The sequence below is a fragment of the Rhincodon typus genome, chromosome 43 (assembly GCF_021869965.1).
Source record: "Rhincodon typus isolate 14 chromosome 43, sRhiTyp1.1, whole genome shotgun sequence".
Lineage (NCBI taxonomy): Eukaryota > Metazoa > Chordata > Chondrichthyes > Orectolobiformes > Rhincodontidae > Rhincodon > Rhincodon typus.
This window is the reverse complement of record NC_063374.1, coordinates 7,370,614-7,388,141: the sequence shown is the minus strand read 5'-3', so window position 1 is coordinate 7,388,141 and position 17,528 is coordinate 7,370,614. Positions and strand designations below refer to the sequence as shown.

Here is a 17,528-nt window from a genome sequence, read left to right as displayed (position 1 = left end):
GGATGTGCAGGTTAGGGTGGATTGGCCGTGCTAAATTGTCCCATAGTATCCAGGGATGTGCGGGTTAAAGTGGATTGGCCATGCTAAATTGCCCCATAGTGTCCAGGGATGTTCAGATTAGATGGGTTACAAGGGGATAGGTTTGGGTGGGATGCTCTGACGGTCAGTGTGAACTTGTTGGGCCGAAGAGCCTGTTTCCACACTGTAGGGATTCTATGATAAAGAGGCACAAGAGTACAACAGCAAAGGTATTATGCTAAGCCTATTTTAATCTCTGATTAAGCTGGAATATTGTGTCCCGATCTGGGTCCCACCCTTAGGGTGGATTTCGAGGCCTTGGTCCCACAAAGGATTAGTGCTTAGGACCCCAGTTATTCGTAGTCTTATTGGTGATTTGGGTATGGTGATGAAAGGTAATACTTCCAGATGACACAACTGGGTGGAATTGAGATAACATAGTGTGGAGCTAGAGGAACACAGAAATTTTCTGAAGAAGGGACCCGACCTGAAACGTCAGCTTTCCTGCTCCTCTGATGCTGCCTGGCCTGCTGTGTTCCTCCAGCTCCACACTGCGTTATCTCAGGCTCCAGCATCGGCAGCTCTTAATATCTCTGGGTGGAATTGGGAGTCGTGAGGAGGCTTCAAAGAGACGTCAAGGCCATTTGGAGAGGCTGTGTAAGTGGCAAAGAACAAGATAGATCGAATTTAATGTTGAGGAGCGAGAGGTTATCTATTTTGGTAGGAGGAATGGGGATACAGAGTATTCCTTGAATGGTGTGGTTTGGAAACTGTTGATCCAAGAACTTTGTACACAAACCATTGAAAGCTAACATGTAGGTGCAGCAAGTAACTGGGAAGGCAGATGATTGTGTTGACCTTTATTGCAAGGGGATTTGAGTACAGGGGTCTTGTTGCAGTTATATGGAAGGATGTACTGCTTTGGTGGGGAGTGGAACAAAGTTCTCTGAGCTAATTCCTGGAACAGTGGCACTGACCAATGACGAGACTGTGGTTGTATTCTCGAGGGTGAAAGGTGACCTGATTGAAGCTTAGGCTGGGCAAGGCACGTCCAGAAAGGATGTTTATCCTGGCTGGGAGGGGTCCTTGCTCTGGCATGGTCTCAGGATAAGAGGCAGTCTTTTTAATACTGAGATGAGAAGGAATTTCTTCACTCAGATAGCAGTGAATCTTTTGAATCCTCCTACCCAGAAGATTGTGCTAGCTCAGTCACTCAGTGTGTGGTAAATGGTATTGAGGGACCGGCACAGTCCGCCTTGATTTGGAATGGTGGGCCAGGCTTCAGGGGCTGAATGGCCTTCTCCTGATCCTAGGCTTTTATGGACAGTGCAGAGGAGATTTATCCAGTACCAGGGACGAAGAGTTCAGTCAATCTGGAGAAGCTGGGTTTGTTCTCAGAGCAGGGGAGATTTAATTAGAGGGGGTTTTAATTGAGTAATTAAGGAGAAATTTCTCCCTCGCTGTCCAGAAACCAGAGGATTCAAATAATTTGCAACAGAACCAAAGGGAGAGATAGGAGTCTTTTTGGCACAGTGAGTTGTCTGTGAGCTAGAATGCCTTGTCTGAAAGAAACTGATTCACTATCCTTTCCAAAAGGGCACATTGGAGAAATACTTCAAGGGGAAGGCTGAAGAAGCGTGGCACCAGCTGGGCACCTCTGCCAAGAGCAGGCCTAGGATTTTGAAAGGGATCGGTAGGGTTGATACAAACACTTTGCCTGCTGGTTTGGAGGCCCTAGTGCAATGGGGCGAACCCTAAAATGAGAGCCAGGTTATTCAAGAAAATACTAGGAGTGACCGTAGTTGGCTGTTTGTTTTTGGCTGGCACAGTCTCACTGGTCCAAAGGGCCTTTTACTGGGCTGTAAGCCTGGATGACTGTCTCATCTCTCAATGTAAATATGGAGTGCTCTCGTGCAAAGCGGTCAGTGCTGCTTGAAGAACCTTGCCAAGCTCCCCGCAGCATACAAATGTAGGACGCAAGGCAAGGCGTTCAACAAGATTCTACTTGGTGGCCTGGTTAGCAAGGTTAGATCACGTGGAATCCAGGGGGAGCTAGCCAATTGGGTACAAAATTGGCTTGATGGTACGATATAGAGGGTGGTGCTAGAGGGTTCCTTTTCAGACTGCAAGTCTGTGACCAGTGGTGTGCCACAAGGATCGGTGTTGGGTTCACAGCTTTTTGTCATTTTATATAAATGATTTCAATGTGAATATGGGAGGTATGGTTAGTAAGTTTGCAGATGACACCAAAATTGTTGGTGTAGTGGACAGTGAAGAAGATTATCTCAGAGTACAGCAGGGCTTTGATCAGATGGGGTGAGGAGTGGCAGACAGTGTTTAATTTAGATAAATGCGAGGCGTTGCATTTTGGTAAGGCAAACCAGGGCAGGATTTATACACTTAACAATAGGGTTGTAGGGACTGTTGCCAAACACTGAGACCTAGGGGTGCAGATTCATAGTTCCTTGAAAGTGCAGTCAGGTAGACAGGGTAGTGAAGAAGGCGTTTGGTACACTGGCCTTTATTGGTCAGTGCGTTGAGTGTAGGAGTTGGGAGCTCATGTTGTGGCTGTAGTGAGGCCACTTTTGGAATACTGCATTCAGTCCTGGTCTCCCTGCTATAGGAAAGATGTTGTGAAACTTGAAAGTGTTCAGAAAAGATTTACAATGATGTTACCACGGTTGAGGGTTTGAGCTATAGGGAGAGGCTGAATAGGCTGGGGCTATTTTCTTTGGAGCGTCGGAGGCTGAGGGGTGACCTTATAGAGGTTTATAAAATCATGAGGGCCATGGATAGGGTGAATAGACGAGGTCCCTTCCCCAGGGTAGGGGCGTCCAAAACTAGAGGGGCATAGGTTTAAGGTGAGACGGGAAAGATTTTAAAGGGACTTGAGGGGAAACCTTTTCACGCAGAGGGTGGTGCGTGTATGGAATGAGCTGCCAGAGGAAGTGGTGGAGACTGGTACAATTACAACATTTAGAAGGCATCCGGATGGGTACATGAATAGGAAGGGTTTAGAGGAATAAGGACCAAATGCTGGCAAATGGGACTAGAACAATTTAGGGTATCTAGTCGGCACGGACAAGTTGGACCAAAGGGTCTGCTTCTGTGCTGTATGGCTATGACCCAACCTTTCACCCTGTGGAGAATTTGTTGTTTGTCAGGGTCTCATGTCTGAGCAACAAAGCGTGTCCCTCGATCCCAGTTTACCGTGCTATTTCTGAAGTGGCTTGACTTCCTGATTCCCATCCCAAGCTATCCTGCAAAAGTAGGGCCAGGGCCCAAGAACTTGGTGGAATAAAACCACTCAACCTGCTGCCCGGTTCTCTGTTTACTTCCAGTCGGTTAGTGCATCATCGCATGCGGAAGATATTTATAAACATGGACTGGAGCTGCCCTGAACATCTTCCATGGGACAGTGCAGGAGGGACTTTATTCTGGATTTAATCCATCCTTCTTTCTACCCTGTTTAATAACTACACTCTTGAAGTTAATTCTTTATGGAACTCTAGACGAAACCTGTTAACTATAGTAAAGAAGAACATTCTCTGCGTGTTCTGCTGCGCTGTATGTCTTGATGCTGACTCTGATTTCCTTGCTTCCAGCTCTGGGACTTGCTGTACAAGTTGCATTTTGTGCTGACCTACATCGCCCCCTGGCAGATCACGTGGGGCTCTGCATTCCATGCCTTCGCCCAGCCGTTCGCCGTGCCTCGTATCCTTTTCACGTCCCTCCAGCCTCCGCGCTTGGTTGAAAGGGGTTTCAACATGGTGTGATCCGTCAGGGGTAGGGGAGAAGGTGAAAAGAAACTTTGGAGAAGGGGGAGACAGCGGTAACGTTAGCCGGCTAGCAGCCGAGCGATCAAGGCCCTGGGTGGGCAAGTTTTTAAATCCCGACGCTGCTGCTGATGGAATTTAAATGAAGCTGATAAATCTAGAATCCAAAGCTAAGTGATGATTACTGAAAACTATTACTGATTGTTCAACTAACCTCCCCGATCTGTCGTCCTTACTCGGTCTGGTCTCCATGAGACTGCAGACCACAACGATTGGGTTTCCCTCTGAAATAGCCCTAGCAAATCAGTTCAAGGGGCAGTTAGGATGGGCAACAGATGCTGACCCACACCCCACGAAAATTGCCCAGAGAAGAAAGTAAGGTTACACAGTACAGCTAACAGCCAGAAGGAAGTGTTACCTGGGTACACCATTGACAGCTGCCTGCAGAGGCGGGTGGGATGAGCTGTTAGCTGGCCGTGAGCAGCCACGTCTCTTCCTTAACTGGATACAATCTTGCAGACTCTGCGATGCTTTTTGTCCAGGCTGTGCTCTCGGCTTTTGTCTCCACTCCTTTGAACCCCCTCCTTGGCAGTGCTGTGTTCATCACCTCCTATGCCAGGCCAGTGAAATTTTGGGAGCGAGATTACAAGTAAGAATCTCCACAGTCTTAAGTTTCGCTTTGTGTAGCCGTTTGTTCGCACTTCCGGGGATGGAGTGCTCCGCACCTTATTCTGTCCTGCATAGAGGCAGCAATTGTGAGAGTCAGGGGCCGATGTTGTCCAGGTCCTGTGCTGCAGTCGGGAGCTGTGTTATTAGATTTAAAGAGGGTGATGTGTCTTCTAACAACAGAGTTAGGCATCACAGTTATGCAACTTTGTAGCACACTAAAGTTCATTTGATTTGCAAGATGGCTTGAAGTCCTCTGTCAAGTTGTTCAGGTCACATGGGGACATTACAGCCAGTCCTGTCTACATTTTGTACTCTGGCCATGACTTGCTCCTCTCTTTGCCTCCTTCCCTACAGCACCAAGCGGGTCGACCATTCTAACACTCGACTAGCCACACAACTGGACAGGAACCCAGGTACCCTTCAGTTAACTCGGCAGGGCTTTCGGGTCATGGGTGACGGAGCAATTTTTGTGGTCTTTTTCTGATTTCCCGCTGCTTTTTTATTTAAGGGATTTGAACGATGTGTGCCCTGCTGCTGGCCCTGGGTCAACCTGCAGGTTGACTTGTTCCAATTTCACTGGTGTTTTTGTCCTCGCTCTCGTCCTGGGTTTGATTCCCTGACATTTTAATTGCTCCTGGGTTTTCTCTCCAATCCTGCGCCTCTTCCAGGCGATTCCATGGCTACAGGAGGAGCGTTCAGTCACTTTGTTTCATCTTGGTTTGGGCAGGCTCGATGGGGACAGTCCGTCTCTTCCCATCTGCCCATTCGTAGTTGTCAGGCACGAACCTGGCGGTTAAGGTGGCTAATGGACAAAGGGCAGAAGCTGTCCCCATTGCCCTGCACCGGGGGACGAAACATAGCCGGGACGGGGAGCAGGGGACGTCAGCTCTCCCATCCTTGTCCCCTTGATCCAGCACCTCAGCTGCTTGGGCTTCATTGACCTTGTGCTACCTCCCGGGGTGAGGGGGGGTGGGGTAGAGATTGTGCTCCATGTCCCGCTCCCAAACAAATACCCCAGGTATTTGGTGGGGGGAGGAAGGGAAGAAGGAAGCGGCTTAACCGAAAATGCTTGCGTCACAGGAGCCGACGACAATAATCTCAACTCTATCTTCTACGAGCACCTGACCCGCTCGCTGCAGCACAGCCTGTGTGGGGACCTGCTCCTGGGCCGCTGGGGGAACTACGCCATGGGCGACTGCTTCATCCTGGCATCGGACTACTTGAACGCGTTGGTTCACCTGATTGAGATCGGCAACGGGATTGTTACCTTTCAGCTGCGAGGCCTGGAGTTCCGAGGTACTTGACATAGTGGCCGTTTGCATTAAAAACTGCCTTCTTTCCCAGCTGGTTGTAGTGAGCGTTGGTGGGGCGGGGGCTTTGGTTTTACAGTCAGCTTCTGCGTTGTGGTTCACCAGGTGGTACTGGACCTTAACACATCTGTCTCTCTCTCACTCCCCCAACCCTGTTCTGACAGGCACCTATTGCCAGCAGCGGGAGGTGGAGGCCATTACTGAGGGAGTGGAGGAAGATGAAGGCTGCTGTTGCTGTGAGCCTGGTCACCTACCGCACATGCTGTCCTTCAACGCCGCCTTCGGACAGCGCTGGCTGGCCTGGGAGGTCGCTGCCACTAAGTACGTCCTGGAGGGCTACAGCATCAGCGACAACAACGCAGCCTCCATGCTGCAGGTTTTCGACCTCCGCAAGATCCTCATCACTTACTACGTCAAGGTACTGGGCTGCTTGGTTTAACTGGGGTCCCACCACCCTGCCACAGACCCCCTTCACAAATCGGACCCTCACCCAATGCAGAGCTACAGTAAACCTCATGAATATAGTGCTTCCCTTAAGCTTAAATTCAACCAAATTTTAAACACTTGGTTGTATCAAAAAGAGATAGTAAGAACTGCCGATGCTGGAGTCAGAGACGACAGTGTGGAGCTGGAGGAACACAGCAGGCCAGGCAGCATCAGAGGAGCAGGAAAGCTGACGTTTCGGGTCGGGACCCTTCTTCAGAAATGGCTGTAGTGAAATATCAAAAAGCCCAGGTACACGGCCTGCATCCAACTTGCTGAATGAAAGTGGCTATACGCTGGAAATCTTTATTTCTGTGGAGTTTGACATTTGGAATGTTGCTGGCTACACTAGTGTGCAAACCGCTTAATTGTTTCCTGCGGGGATTGGGGGGACACTCCTATGTCAGGCACCCAGTCGCAGTATGAAATACATTCGCTGGGCGTGGTGAGCTGTTACATACGTTTAAGTATAGAGTTCATACTTCCCCTACACTTTTAAACTGAAAGTAAAGCTCAGTCTGCACTGTCCACATCAGACACTCCCAGGATAGGGACAGAACCAGGTTAGTTTCAGATCAAACATGAAAGTTCAGAGGTTATACTTGAATGATACAAGGCATTGGTGAGACCGCTGCAGCACAGTGTGCAGCGATAGTGGTCTCCTTATTGAAGGAAGGATGTCACCGAGTGGGAAGCCATTCAGAGAAGGTTTACTGGACTAATGTCTGGAATGGACTTCCAACAGAAAAGTTAGCAAGTAAGAGGTGAATTCATTGAAGCATATTATATCGTGAGGTGTTGACTGAGCAGCTGTGATTCTGCCCTCTTGTGGGAGAATTTAGAACTGGTGAAAAGTAAAGGATCACTCATTTAAAACAAACAAGGAGGATTTTTATTTGAGTCGGCAGTGTTTGAGATTATCATCCTGAAAGGGTGGTGGAAACAGAGTCCCTGAATATATTTTCAGGCAGAATAGATGGATCCCTGGTCAGCAAGGGGTGCAAGTTTATCGGAGGTAGGTGGGAATGAGGAGTAATCCGATGTCTCATGATCTTATTGAGTGGCCTCCTCCTCCTATTTACATATATGTTTGTAAACTTTCCCCTATAATGGCACGTCAAACACTCCCGAGGACAGGCACAATATCTGAAGGGGTCTTTTACGTCCACCCTGAGAGGACGCGAGTGAGCTGGCCTGAAAGATAGTGAATCCAGCAGTGCAGCTTTGCGTTGGTACTTATACTGGGAATATCGGCCTGGGTTGTATCCTGACACTTTTGGAGTGGGACTCCACTCCTGTCTGAGTACAACACCCTAAGCCACAGCAACGGGCAAGTTTGAGGTGGTAGAAACATTAATGTTTGCCGTGTGGTCCTAACTCGCTTTTCTCTTTCTCTCCCGCGCTCTCTTTTTTCTTCCCTGCTGTCTTCTTTCTGTTCTGTCTTCCACCCTGTCTCCCCCTGTTCCCCACCTCCTCTCACCCCTTCTCCTCTTTCCCAACCCCTCCACTCCCACTTCATCAATCACTTTCCCAACTCCTATGCCCCCTCCACTCCTCTTGCCCACTGCTCCGCCTCCATACTTCCCACTCCCCACGTCTCTCCTGGTTCCTCTCTCTGACAGAGTATAATCTATTACGTGATCCGCTCTCCGAAGCTGGAGGAATGGGTGAACAACGATGCGATCCAGGAGGCGCTGCATGCGTGCTCCAGCCCCAGCTACGCTGACAGCGATCCCACCTTCAACCACAACATTGATGAGGACTACGACCACCGCATGCAAGGCATCTCCCTGGCCTCTTTCTGCAACGTTTACCTCGACTGGATCCAGTACTGCACCAGTCGGAGGGACAAGGTGGGCCACAGCAATAACACAGGCATGAAGGCCAAGAGGAGCCGCCTCCTGCATTCTGTCCTTTGCAAGATGCAGCAGAATTAGGGGAGGCGATGGCCCTAGTGGTATTATCGCTGGACTGTTAATCCAGAGACTCAGATAATGTTCTGGGGACCCGGGTTCGAATCCCGCCCCGGCAGATGGTGGAATTTGAATTCAATAAATATCTGGAATTAATGCCGTAGATCCATTGCTGATTGTCGGGAAAAACCCATCTGTTTCACTAATTCCCTTTTAGGGAAGGCAACTGCCATCCTTACCCGGTCTGGGCCTACATGTGACCCACAGCAATGTGGTTGACTTTTATCTGCCCTCTGTGCAATTAGGGATGGGCAATAAATGAAGCCTCGTCAGAGACACCCTCATCCCGTGAATGAATAAAGAGAAAAAAAGGCCATTCAGCCCTGCCATCTACTCTACCATTCAGTTACACTGTGGAAGAATTAAAGTCATGTGGAAACAGATCCTTCGGTCCATCCGGTCCGTGCCAACCACAATCCCAAACTAAACTAGTCCCACCTGCCTGCTCCTGGCCCATATCCCTCCAAACCTTTCCCTATTGATGTCCTTATCCAAATGTCTTTTAAACATTGTAACTGTACCCACATCCACCACTTCCTCTGGAAGTTCAGTTCACACACGAGCCACTCTCTGTGTAAAATGGTTACCCCTCATGTCCCTTTTAAATCTTTCTCCTCTCACATTAAAAATATGCTCCCTAGTTTTGAACTCCCCCACCCTAGGGAGATGACCTTTGCCATTCACCTTATCTATGCCCCTGATGATTTTATAAACCTCTAAGGTCATCTCTGAACCTCCTATGCTCCAGTGGAGAAAGTCCCGGCCTATCCAGCCTCTCCTTATAACTCAAACCTTCCATTCCTGGCAACGTCCTGATAAATCTCTTCTGAACCCTCTCCATCTTAATAACATCCACCCTATAACAGGGCGACCAGAACTGGACACAGTACTCCAGCGGGGACTTCACCAGGACTTCTCAACTCTTTTACTTAAAGGTTCGAACAATGAAGGAAAGCATGCTATAAATGCCTTTGTAACCATCCTGTCTACATGTGACGCAAATTTCAAAGAATTGTTTACCTGAGCCTCTAGGTCCCTCTGTTCTACAACACTACCCAAGGCCCTACCATAAAGTGTATAAGTTCTGCCCTTGTTTGTTTTACCAAAATGCAATACGTTGCATTTATCCAAATTAAACTCCATCTGCCACTTCTCAGCCCATTGACCCAATTGATCAAGATTGCTTTGTAATCTTAGATAACCTTCTCTACTGTCCACCATACCATCAATTTTGGTGTCATCTGCAGACTTCCTAACCATGTCTCCTAAATTCTCATCCAAATCGTTTATATAAATGACAAACAAAAGTGGACCCATTAGCAATCCCTGTGGAACAGCGCTGGTCACAGGCCTCCAGTCCGAAAAACAACCCTCCCACCACCATCCTCTGTCTCCCGCCTTTGAGCAAATTTTGCGTCCAGTTGGCAAGCTCTCCCTGAATCCCATGTGATCTAACTTTACTGATTAGTCTACCATGTGGAACCTTGTTAAAGGCTTCACTAAAGTCTATGTGGACCATGTCTGCCACGCTGCCATCATCAATCTTTTTGGTTACCTCCTCAAAAAAATTCAATCAAAACTCAGTGAACTCAAAATTCAATCAAAAGATGTGTAGGTTGATGGATTGGCCGTGCTAAATTGCCAGTAGTGTCCAGGGACATGTAGGTTGGGTGGATTAACCATGGGAAATGCACTGTAACAGGGATAGGGTAGGTGGATAGGGTCTGGATGGCATGTTGTTTGTGGGGGTGGTGTGGATTCGATGGGTTGTATGGCCTGCTTTCCACACTGTAGGGATTCTATGATTTTCTTCGCACAAAGCCATGCTGACTATCCTAAATCAGTCCTTTCTATCTTGAGATAACAAGGTGTGGAGCTGGATGAACACAGCAGGCCAAGCAGCATCAGAGGAGCAGGAAAGCTGACGTTTCAGGCCTAGACCCTTCGTCAGAAAAAATTCCTACTATCCTTCTTCCGACTATCTGTTTCTATCTTGACTTTATTTTACCCAGATCGGTTCCGTGCCCCTTAATATCCAACCTAATCTAATACATTGGATGTACACCACAGAATCAGGCCTTTCAGCCTAGCGGCTCTGTGTTGGTGTTTGTGGTTCGTGCATTCCTCCCTACCTTCCATTTCCTCTTTTACAGCAATTTCTGGCATGTTACTGCTATCTTTTTGTAGTGAAGATTGATGCCAACTTGTTCTGGACTCCTCCGACCAGACAGAATATTTGCTCAATCTTCTCTCCTCTGTCTCTCACACCTTGATAATATCCTCCCTTAATTGTCTACACTTGAGGGAATAAAATCTGATGTAAACTGTCCCCATTACTTCATCCTTTAAACCTGGGATTCTAAGAACCCTCCCATTAGGATTCTGTGCACTGTTTTGACCTTCTATAATTACCACTTGTTGGTTTATGGATGTAATTAAAGTCACATTCCTGGGATGATGTTGGACTTTTTATTTGTGCTGGGCTGCAAGTTGTGTTTTTTTTTCCCTGCACAAACGTCACAGATTGGTGGCTTTGAGAGCAGTCACTATTTGTCCTTTTCCCCGTGCTACTCCGATCCCAGCAGAGATAGGGGTGACGTTCGATAGTACGATGCTGGACACTTAAGACGAAACTCGGTCCTAAAGTTGCGCTCCATCTCAGTTGGCTAACGTAACTCTGTCTTCCTCTCTGCCTCTGTCTAACTTCCACCCACCATCATCTTGTGAAGTCTGTGGAGAATGACAGGAACTCTCACCTGGTGACCCTGTGTTTCGGACTCTGCGTTCTGGGTCGGAGAGCCCTGGGGACGGCGTCTCACAGCATGTCAACCAGGTAGGTGAGCGAGCAGAGAGGATCAGAAGAGCAGAGGGCGATGTGTGAGCTGGGGTGTTGTGTCCGCGGAATGGAATGCGGCGTCCGCAGTGTCAGGGCAAGGGTTTTGTCCACATCTGGGACCAGAGGCCCTTTGTCTCAAAAATGGGTGAAAGCTGATGCTATGTGACTAGTGAAGGCTGTCCAGTGCAGTCAGAAAACACTGCAGTGGCATTGAACGAAGAACAAAGAAAATTACAGCGCAGGAACAGGCCCTTCGGCCCTCCAAGCCTGCGCCGATCCAGATCCTCTATCTAAACCTGTCGCCTATTTTCCAAGGATCTGTATCCCTCTGCTCCCTGCCCATTCATGTATCTGTCTAGATACATCTTAAATGACACTATCATGCCCGCTTCTACCACCTCCGCTGGCAACGCGTTCCAGGCACCCACCACCCTCTGCGTAAAGAACTTGCCACGCATATCTCCCTTAAACTTTTCCCCACTCACCTTGAAATCGTGACCCCTAGTAATTGAGTCCCCCACTCTGGGGGGGAAAAAGCTTCTTGCTATCCATTGCAGCTTTATTGATCTCTAGTGAGCTCAAGTTACACAGATATTCATGTTTCCCTTCAGCCCGATGCCAGCTAAGCTCCAGAGCTGTTAGAAATCCGAAGGCTTGGTTAAAGACGCCAGTTTTAAGGAGAGAGAGAGGTTCTTAGGGAGGCCTGGCAGCCAAAGGTACGGCCGCTAATGGTGGTGTAATGGGAATTGGGAGATCATGCACGGGACCTGAAATGGGGGAGCGCACAGAGACCCCAGAGGGGCAGAGGACTTGGAGGGGAGGATACAGAGATAGGAAGGGGATGAGGAAAGCAGGATGGGATTTGGAGACAGGGATGAGAATTTAAAAATCGAGGTGTTGTTGGAGCCCATGTAGATCAACCAGCTGAAGGCATGGGAGAAGTGTTGGTAGGTCAATGCAAGCTGGAATGAAGTGGGATATGGTGTAGGAGAGGATAGATTTAAAGGTCTTTCATGTATCCAAGTGGGAATTCCAACATGGGCATCAGGAATGTGGGAACACTGAGTGGTAATGGATGATCTTTGACATTAATATTCCTGTGCCTTTCTCTCTTTCCCCTCCACCCCTCCCTCGGTCTGTTTCTCCCGCAGCAGCCTGGAGCCGTTCCTCTATGGGCTGCACGCCCTGTTCAAAGGTGATTTCCGGATCACCTGCCCCCGGGACGAGTGGGTTTTTGTCGACATGGAGCTGCTGCAGAAGGTGGTGGCTCCCGGGGTTCGGATGTCACTGAAGCTGCATCAGGTATGGAGCACGTCTGCAGTGGGGGAGGGAACTGGGGACACAGGGTGGAGGAGGGCAGAGGGCTGTCCTGTGTGGACAGATGGGTGGGCGTCTCTCGGCCACGGCCCAGTCCCAGTCGCTCTGAGTTCTGTCTGATTTGCAGTGGTCCTTTTTCTCTCTCTCTTCTGGTACACTGGCCTTTATTGGTCAGTGCATTGAGTATAGAAATTGGGAGGTCATGTTGAGGTTGTACAGGACATTGGTTAGACCACTTTTGGAATACTGCATTCAGTTCTGGTCTCCCTGCTATAGGAAAGATGTTGTTAAACTTGAAAAGGGTGCATAAAAGAGGACTTGGGGGGAGGGGAGGATACGGAGATTGGAAGGGGATGAGGAAAGCAGGATGGGATTTGGAGACGTGTTGGGTATGAGCTATAGGAAAAGGCTGAATAGCCTGGGGCTATTTTCCCTGGAGCGTCGGAGGGTGAGGGGTGACCTTGTAGAGATTTATAAAATCATGAGGGGCGTGGATAGGATGAATGTCAAGGTCTTTTCCCCAGGGTAGGGGAGTCCAAAACCAGAGGGCATTTGGTTTAAAGTGAGACGGGAAAGATTTAAAAGGGAGCTAAGGGGCAACTTTTTCACGCAGAGGGTGGTGCGTGTATAAAATGAGCTGCCAGAGGATGTGGTGGAGGCTGGCACAATTACAACATTTAAAAGGCATCTGGATGAGTACATGAATAGGAAGGGTTTAGAGGGATATGGGCCAAATGCTGGCAAATGGGACTAGATTAATTTAGGAAACCTGGTCGGCATGGACGAGTTGGACCGAAGGGTCTGTTTCCGTGCTGTACATCTGTGACTGTATGACTCTCACTGTCCAGGATCATTTCACATCCCCTGATGAGTACGATGACCCTGCCGTGCTGTACGATGCCATCACCAGCAATGACGAGAAGATGGTGATCTCCCATGAGGGTGACCCGGCCTGGCGTAATGCCATACTCACCAACACCCAGTCGCTGCTGGCACTGCGCCATGTGATGGATGACGGCAGCGATGAGTACAAGATCATCATGCTCAATAAGCGATACCTCAGCTTCCGTGTCATTAAGGTAATGATTTACATCATCTCATACAGCACCAGGATTCCGCAGCTCCCAGCGCGTTCTAGGAACTTTGCAACGGGAAGGTGGGTGTTAAGCTGACACGTGACCTATATCTGTATTTATCCCCACCTCCTTCGATCAATGAAAACTTCAGTTTTAATTTTAGATAACACGGTGTAGAGCTGGATGAACACAGCGGGCTAAGCAGTGTATCAGGAGCAGGAAAGCTGACGTTTCGGGTCAAGACCCTTCTTCAGAAAATTTTAAAATTTTAACTGACTTTGTTCAAGCATTAGTCGCTGTTTGCAGAAGAGAGTTCCGAACCTTTGTGTTAAAATGATTCCTACCTTCGTTCCCAAAAAGCCAGTCTCTTATCTTTCAGTTTATGCTGCCTGGCCCTAGTCTGGCCAGAAGGCAGAAATATTTAGTCTTCATTAACTTTTCCGTTCTCCTTAAAATTTTGACCAAATCATTCCTTGACTGTCTACATTTCAGGGGTTTTAAAAACCTCATTTTTGTCTTAAGTTTTCGAGTCCACATATCACATTGCTGCACTTCCTCCAAGGCAATATAGAGCAGGAGTAGGCCGTTGAGACTGTCTTGTCATTCAGTATGGTCGTTGCGCATCTCCACTTTGCAAAACAGCCAAGGAATTGCGTCAGTTCAAAATAGGAAAGGGAGGATTCGGGAACCTCGTTTGCATTTTTATTTCCCGTCTGCTTTGCTTTGTCGGCTGCAGGTGAACCGGGAGTGCGTGCGCGGCCTGTGGTCGGGGCAGCAGCAGGAGCTGGTGTTCCTGCGCAATCGGAACCCAGAGCGCGGCAGCATCCAGAATGCCAAGCAGGCCCTCCGCAACATGATCAATTCCTCGTGCGACCAGCCCATCGGCTACCCCATCTACGTCTCGCCGCTGACCACCTCGTACGCAGGACAGCACAGTCAGCTTCGCAGCATCTGGGGGGAGCCAATCAGCCTGAGGAACATCTCCAGCTGGTTCATCTCCAGCTGGGAAAGGTAAGGCCCGAACCTGGAGGGCAGCCAGAATTCCTTCAGCTGTTCCTGACCTTAATGCCGTGTTAATTTCGTCAGCTGTCGGAGGGCCTTTCCGATCTGACAGTCCCTACCTGAGAGGGTGACAAAGCAGAGTAACCTTTATCGAGGTGATCTGCTAAGGTTAGAAGAATGATTGATTAACAGGGAAAATAGTAGCAGCCTATGCTTTATAAATAGAAAAGAATAGAAAATATAAATTCCAAGTGGAGTAGAGTAACATCGCTTCATGGGAGGCTCCACTGATGATGTCACCTAGCATGGTGACGAAACGTCTGAACAAAAACAAGCCAGCTCGGCGAGCAAGTCTACAACCTCATCCACGACCCGAGCTACAGATCTTTGCCAAAACTTTAAAGGATAGACAAGCATTCTGCTTAAACGTTACAAAACACCGGTTAGGTCCCAGTTGGAGTACTGTGTTCAACTCTTGGGCACCATGTTGTTAGAGAGGACGTCGGATTCCAAAGAGAGGGTGCAGGGGCGATTTGCAACAACAGGAGGTGATGGCTTTGTGGTATTTATTCCCAGGCTATTAATCCAGAGACCCGGGTTTGAATTTATCACGGCAGAATGTGGAATTGCAATTCAGTAAAATACCTGGATTTTAAAAAATCTAATGACCATGAAACCATTGTTGATTTTCAGGAAATCCCATCTGGTACCCTAATGTCCTTACCTGGTCTGGGCCTACATGCGATTCCAGACTCCATAGTGGTGTAGTTGACTCTTAACTGCCCTCTGGGCAACTAGGGATGGGTAATAAATGCTGGCAATGCCAATTGTGAGTGAATATAAAGAAAAGTACCATGGCAGAGGGACCTGAGAAACATGGATGGCCTGGAGAAGTTGGGGTTTGTCATTCTGAGAGCAGGGAAGCTAAAGAGGAGGTTTACTCAAGGTCTTCCAAATCATGAAGCGTTTTTATGGAGTTTTGAACGGGAAGGTTGTTAATCACAGGGACTCCATGCCCAGGTTTTGACTCCTTGTGTGTTTGGGGATATGTTGCTCCACATAGCCCTGCCAAAGGGAGACAAGGTGGGGGCAGCTTGGTCGTCCTACTTTTCCTCCTTGTGTTTCAGTCTTTGTGTTCCTGCTAGGCTGCAGAAGGGATGCGGTGCAGGCTGCAACAGCGGGGGCAACATTGAGGACTCGGACTGCGGAGGGGGCTCCTCGTCCATCAGCAACAACCCAACAGTTCACATCACCCACAGCAGCACCTCGCAGAGTGGGGTAGGAGCTGTAAACCCTCAGGGGCCTGTTGCCACAAGCCAGCCTCAGTCAGGTGAGCAGGCCCTGCACCTCTTCCAGGATTCCTTCAGTATTCCTCACTTTTTCGAAACGAAAACAATATGCACGATGGTCTCAGTGCTCTCCTGGCTGGGGTCTCCCACAGCCCTTTCAAACTCAGTTCATCCAAAACTCTGTTGCCCCAACTGTAACTCTCAGCTCACCCGCCTTGACTCCCACTCCGACCTCCACTCCTTTATCCCGTGACCTACATTGGCTCCCAGTCTGGCAAGGCCCCACATTCAAAATTCTAGTTTGTTACCTCCCTCTATGGCCTTTACCCCTTCCTGTCACTGTAAACCTCCTCCACCCTCTTGAGATCTTCGCACTCCTCCTCAATTTCAAGCCTGTCACGCGTTTCCACCCCCTCCGATTCCCATCACTCCGCCATCCATGGAGTGTGCCTGATCCCAGGTTCTGGAATCTCTCCTAAACCTCTTTTATTTTCTCACTTTTTTTTTAAAAGATGCTCCTGACACTGACTTCCGTGTTTTTGGTCGCCCTACTCGCGATTTCTTTTTTGTGTATCTAAACAATTCTTGTGAAGCACCCTGGAATGTTTGCAAGATGCTATGTGAATGCAGGTTGTTGCTGTATGGATGGCACCACCTAATCCAAGTGTTTCCTGCCCACAGGAAGTGATGCCAGCTCTCAGCCTGGCCCGCCCTGGTCCTCTCGGCCGCAGCCGCTACAGCTTTCGCTTTTAGCCCAGTCGGAGCCTCGGAGGGAGAGCAGCAATTCCTTGCAAAGGACTTCTTCCGTCCAGGGACTTCTAGGTCAAAGGTTGTCCTCCAGCCAGCTTTCTTTCAACAGCACGCAGGCAGACCGCTTCCCAACGGGCACCCAGCTGGACGGACCTGGGCCGGTCCGGGTCCTCCATCGCGCCAGCTTGACCTCCTCTGTCAATCTCCCCTACGAGGGGCCACACGGCAAGTGGAGCTTGCCGGGCCGGAGAGGGGTCAACGGATTGCCGAGCACCGACTGGGACGTTGGCTCTGGGGCCCAGTCCAACGGCAGCGCCGTGGGGACGCCAGCCAAAGGAAGCCTGCCGCGATCCCAGGTAGGTGCCGGGCCGGTTGGAAGCAGTGTGGCGGCGGGCCGTTCAGCCCATCGATGCCCCACCGTACTGAAGAGCATCCCATCCAGTCCCCGTAACACTGCATTCCCCATGGCTAATCCATAATCCACCCTAACCTGCACATCCCTGGGCACTATTTGGCAATTTAGCACGGCCAATCCACCCTAAACTGCACATCCATGGACACTATGGGGTAATTTAGCACGGCCAATCCACCCTAACCTGTGCATCCCTGAGCACTATGGGACAATTTAGCACGGCCAATCCACCCTAACCTGCACATCCCTGGGCACTATGGGACAATTTAGCACGGCCAATTCTTCCTAACCTGCATATCCCTGGACACTATGGGGCAATTTAGCACGGCCAATCCACCCTAACCTGCACATCCCTGGGCACTATGGGGCAATTTAGCATGGCCAATCCACCCTAACCTGCACATCCCTGGGCACTATGGGACAACTTAGCACGGCCAATCCACCCTAACCCGCACATCCCTGGGCACTATGGGACAACTTAGCACGGCCAATCCACCCTAACCTGCACATCCCTGGGCACTATGGGACAATTTAGCACGGCCAATCCACCCTAACCTGCACATCCCTGGACACTATGGGACAATTTAGCGCGGCCAATCCACCCTAACCTGCACATC

At 49.3% G+C, this 17,528-nt stretch overlaps 1 protein-coding gene across 5 annotated transcripts in view; it reads left to right on the top strand.

Annotated features, from left to right (window-relative positions):
* LOC109922953 (pecanex-like protein 3) overlaps positions 1-17,528 on the top strand; it is a 64,351-nt gene that overhangs the window by 44,009 nt on the left and 2,814 nt on the right. For 4 of the 5 annotated variants that reach the window (XM_048619714.1, XM_048619713.1, XM_048619712.1 and 1 more), the window contains exons 23-34: positions 3,624-3,732; positions 4,314-4,443; positions 4,818-4,876; positions 5,544-5,759; positions 5,938-6,191; positions 7,879-8,109; positions 10,959-11,062; positions 12,217-12,367; positions 13,231-13,461; positions 14,195-14,469; positions 15,606-15,790; positions 16,431-16,855. In XM_048619714.1, the coding sequence (XP_048475671.1) occupies positions 3,624-3,732; positions 4,314-4,443; positions 4,818-4,876; positions 5,544-5,759; positions 5,938-6,191; positions 7,879-8,109; positions 10,959-11,062; positions 12,217-12,367; positions 13,231-13,461; positions 14,195-14,469; positions 15,606-15,790; positions 16,431-16,855 (2,370 nt within the window). The remainder of the gene's footprint in view (positions 1-3,623; positions 3,733-4,313; positions 4,444-4,817; positions 4,877-5,543; positions 5,760-5,937; positions 6,192-7,878; positions 8,110-10,958; positions 11,063-12,216; positions 12,368-13,230; positions 13,462-14,194; positions 14,470-15,605; positions 15,791-16,430; positions 16,856-17,528) is intronic. The other variant, XM_048619711.1, reaches the window with a different exon arrangement.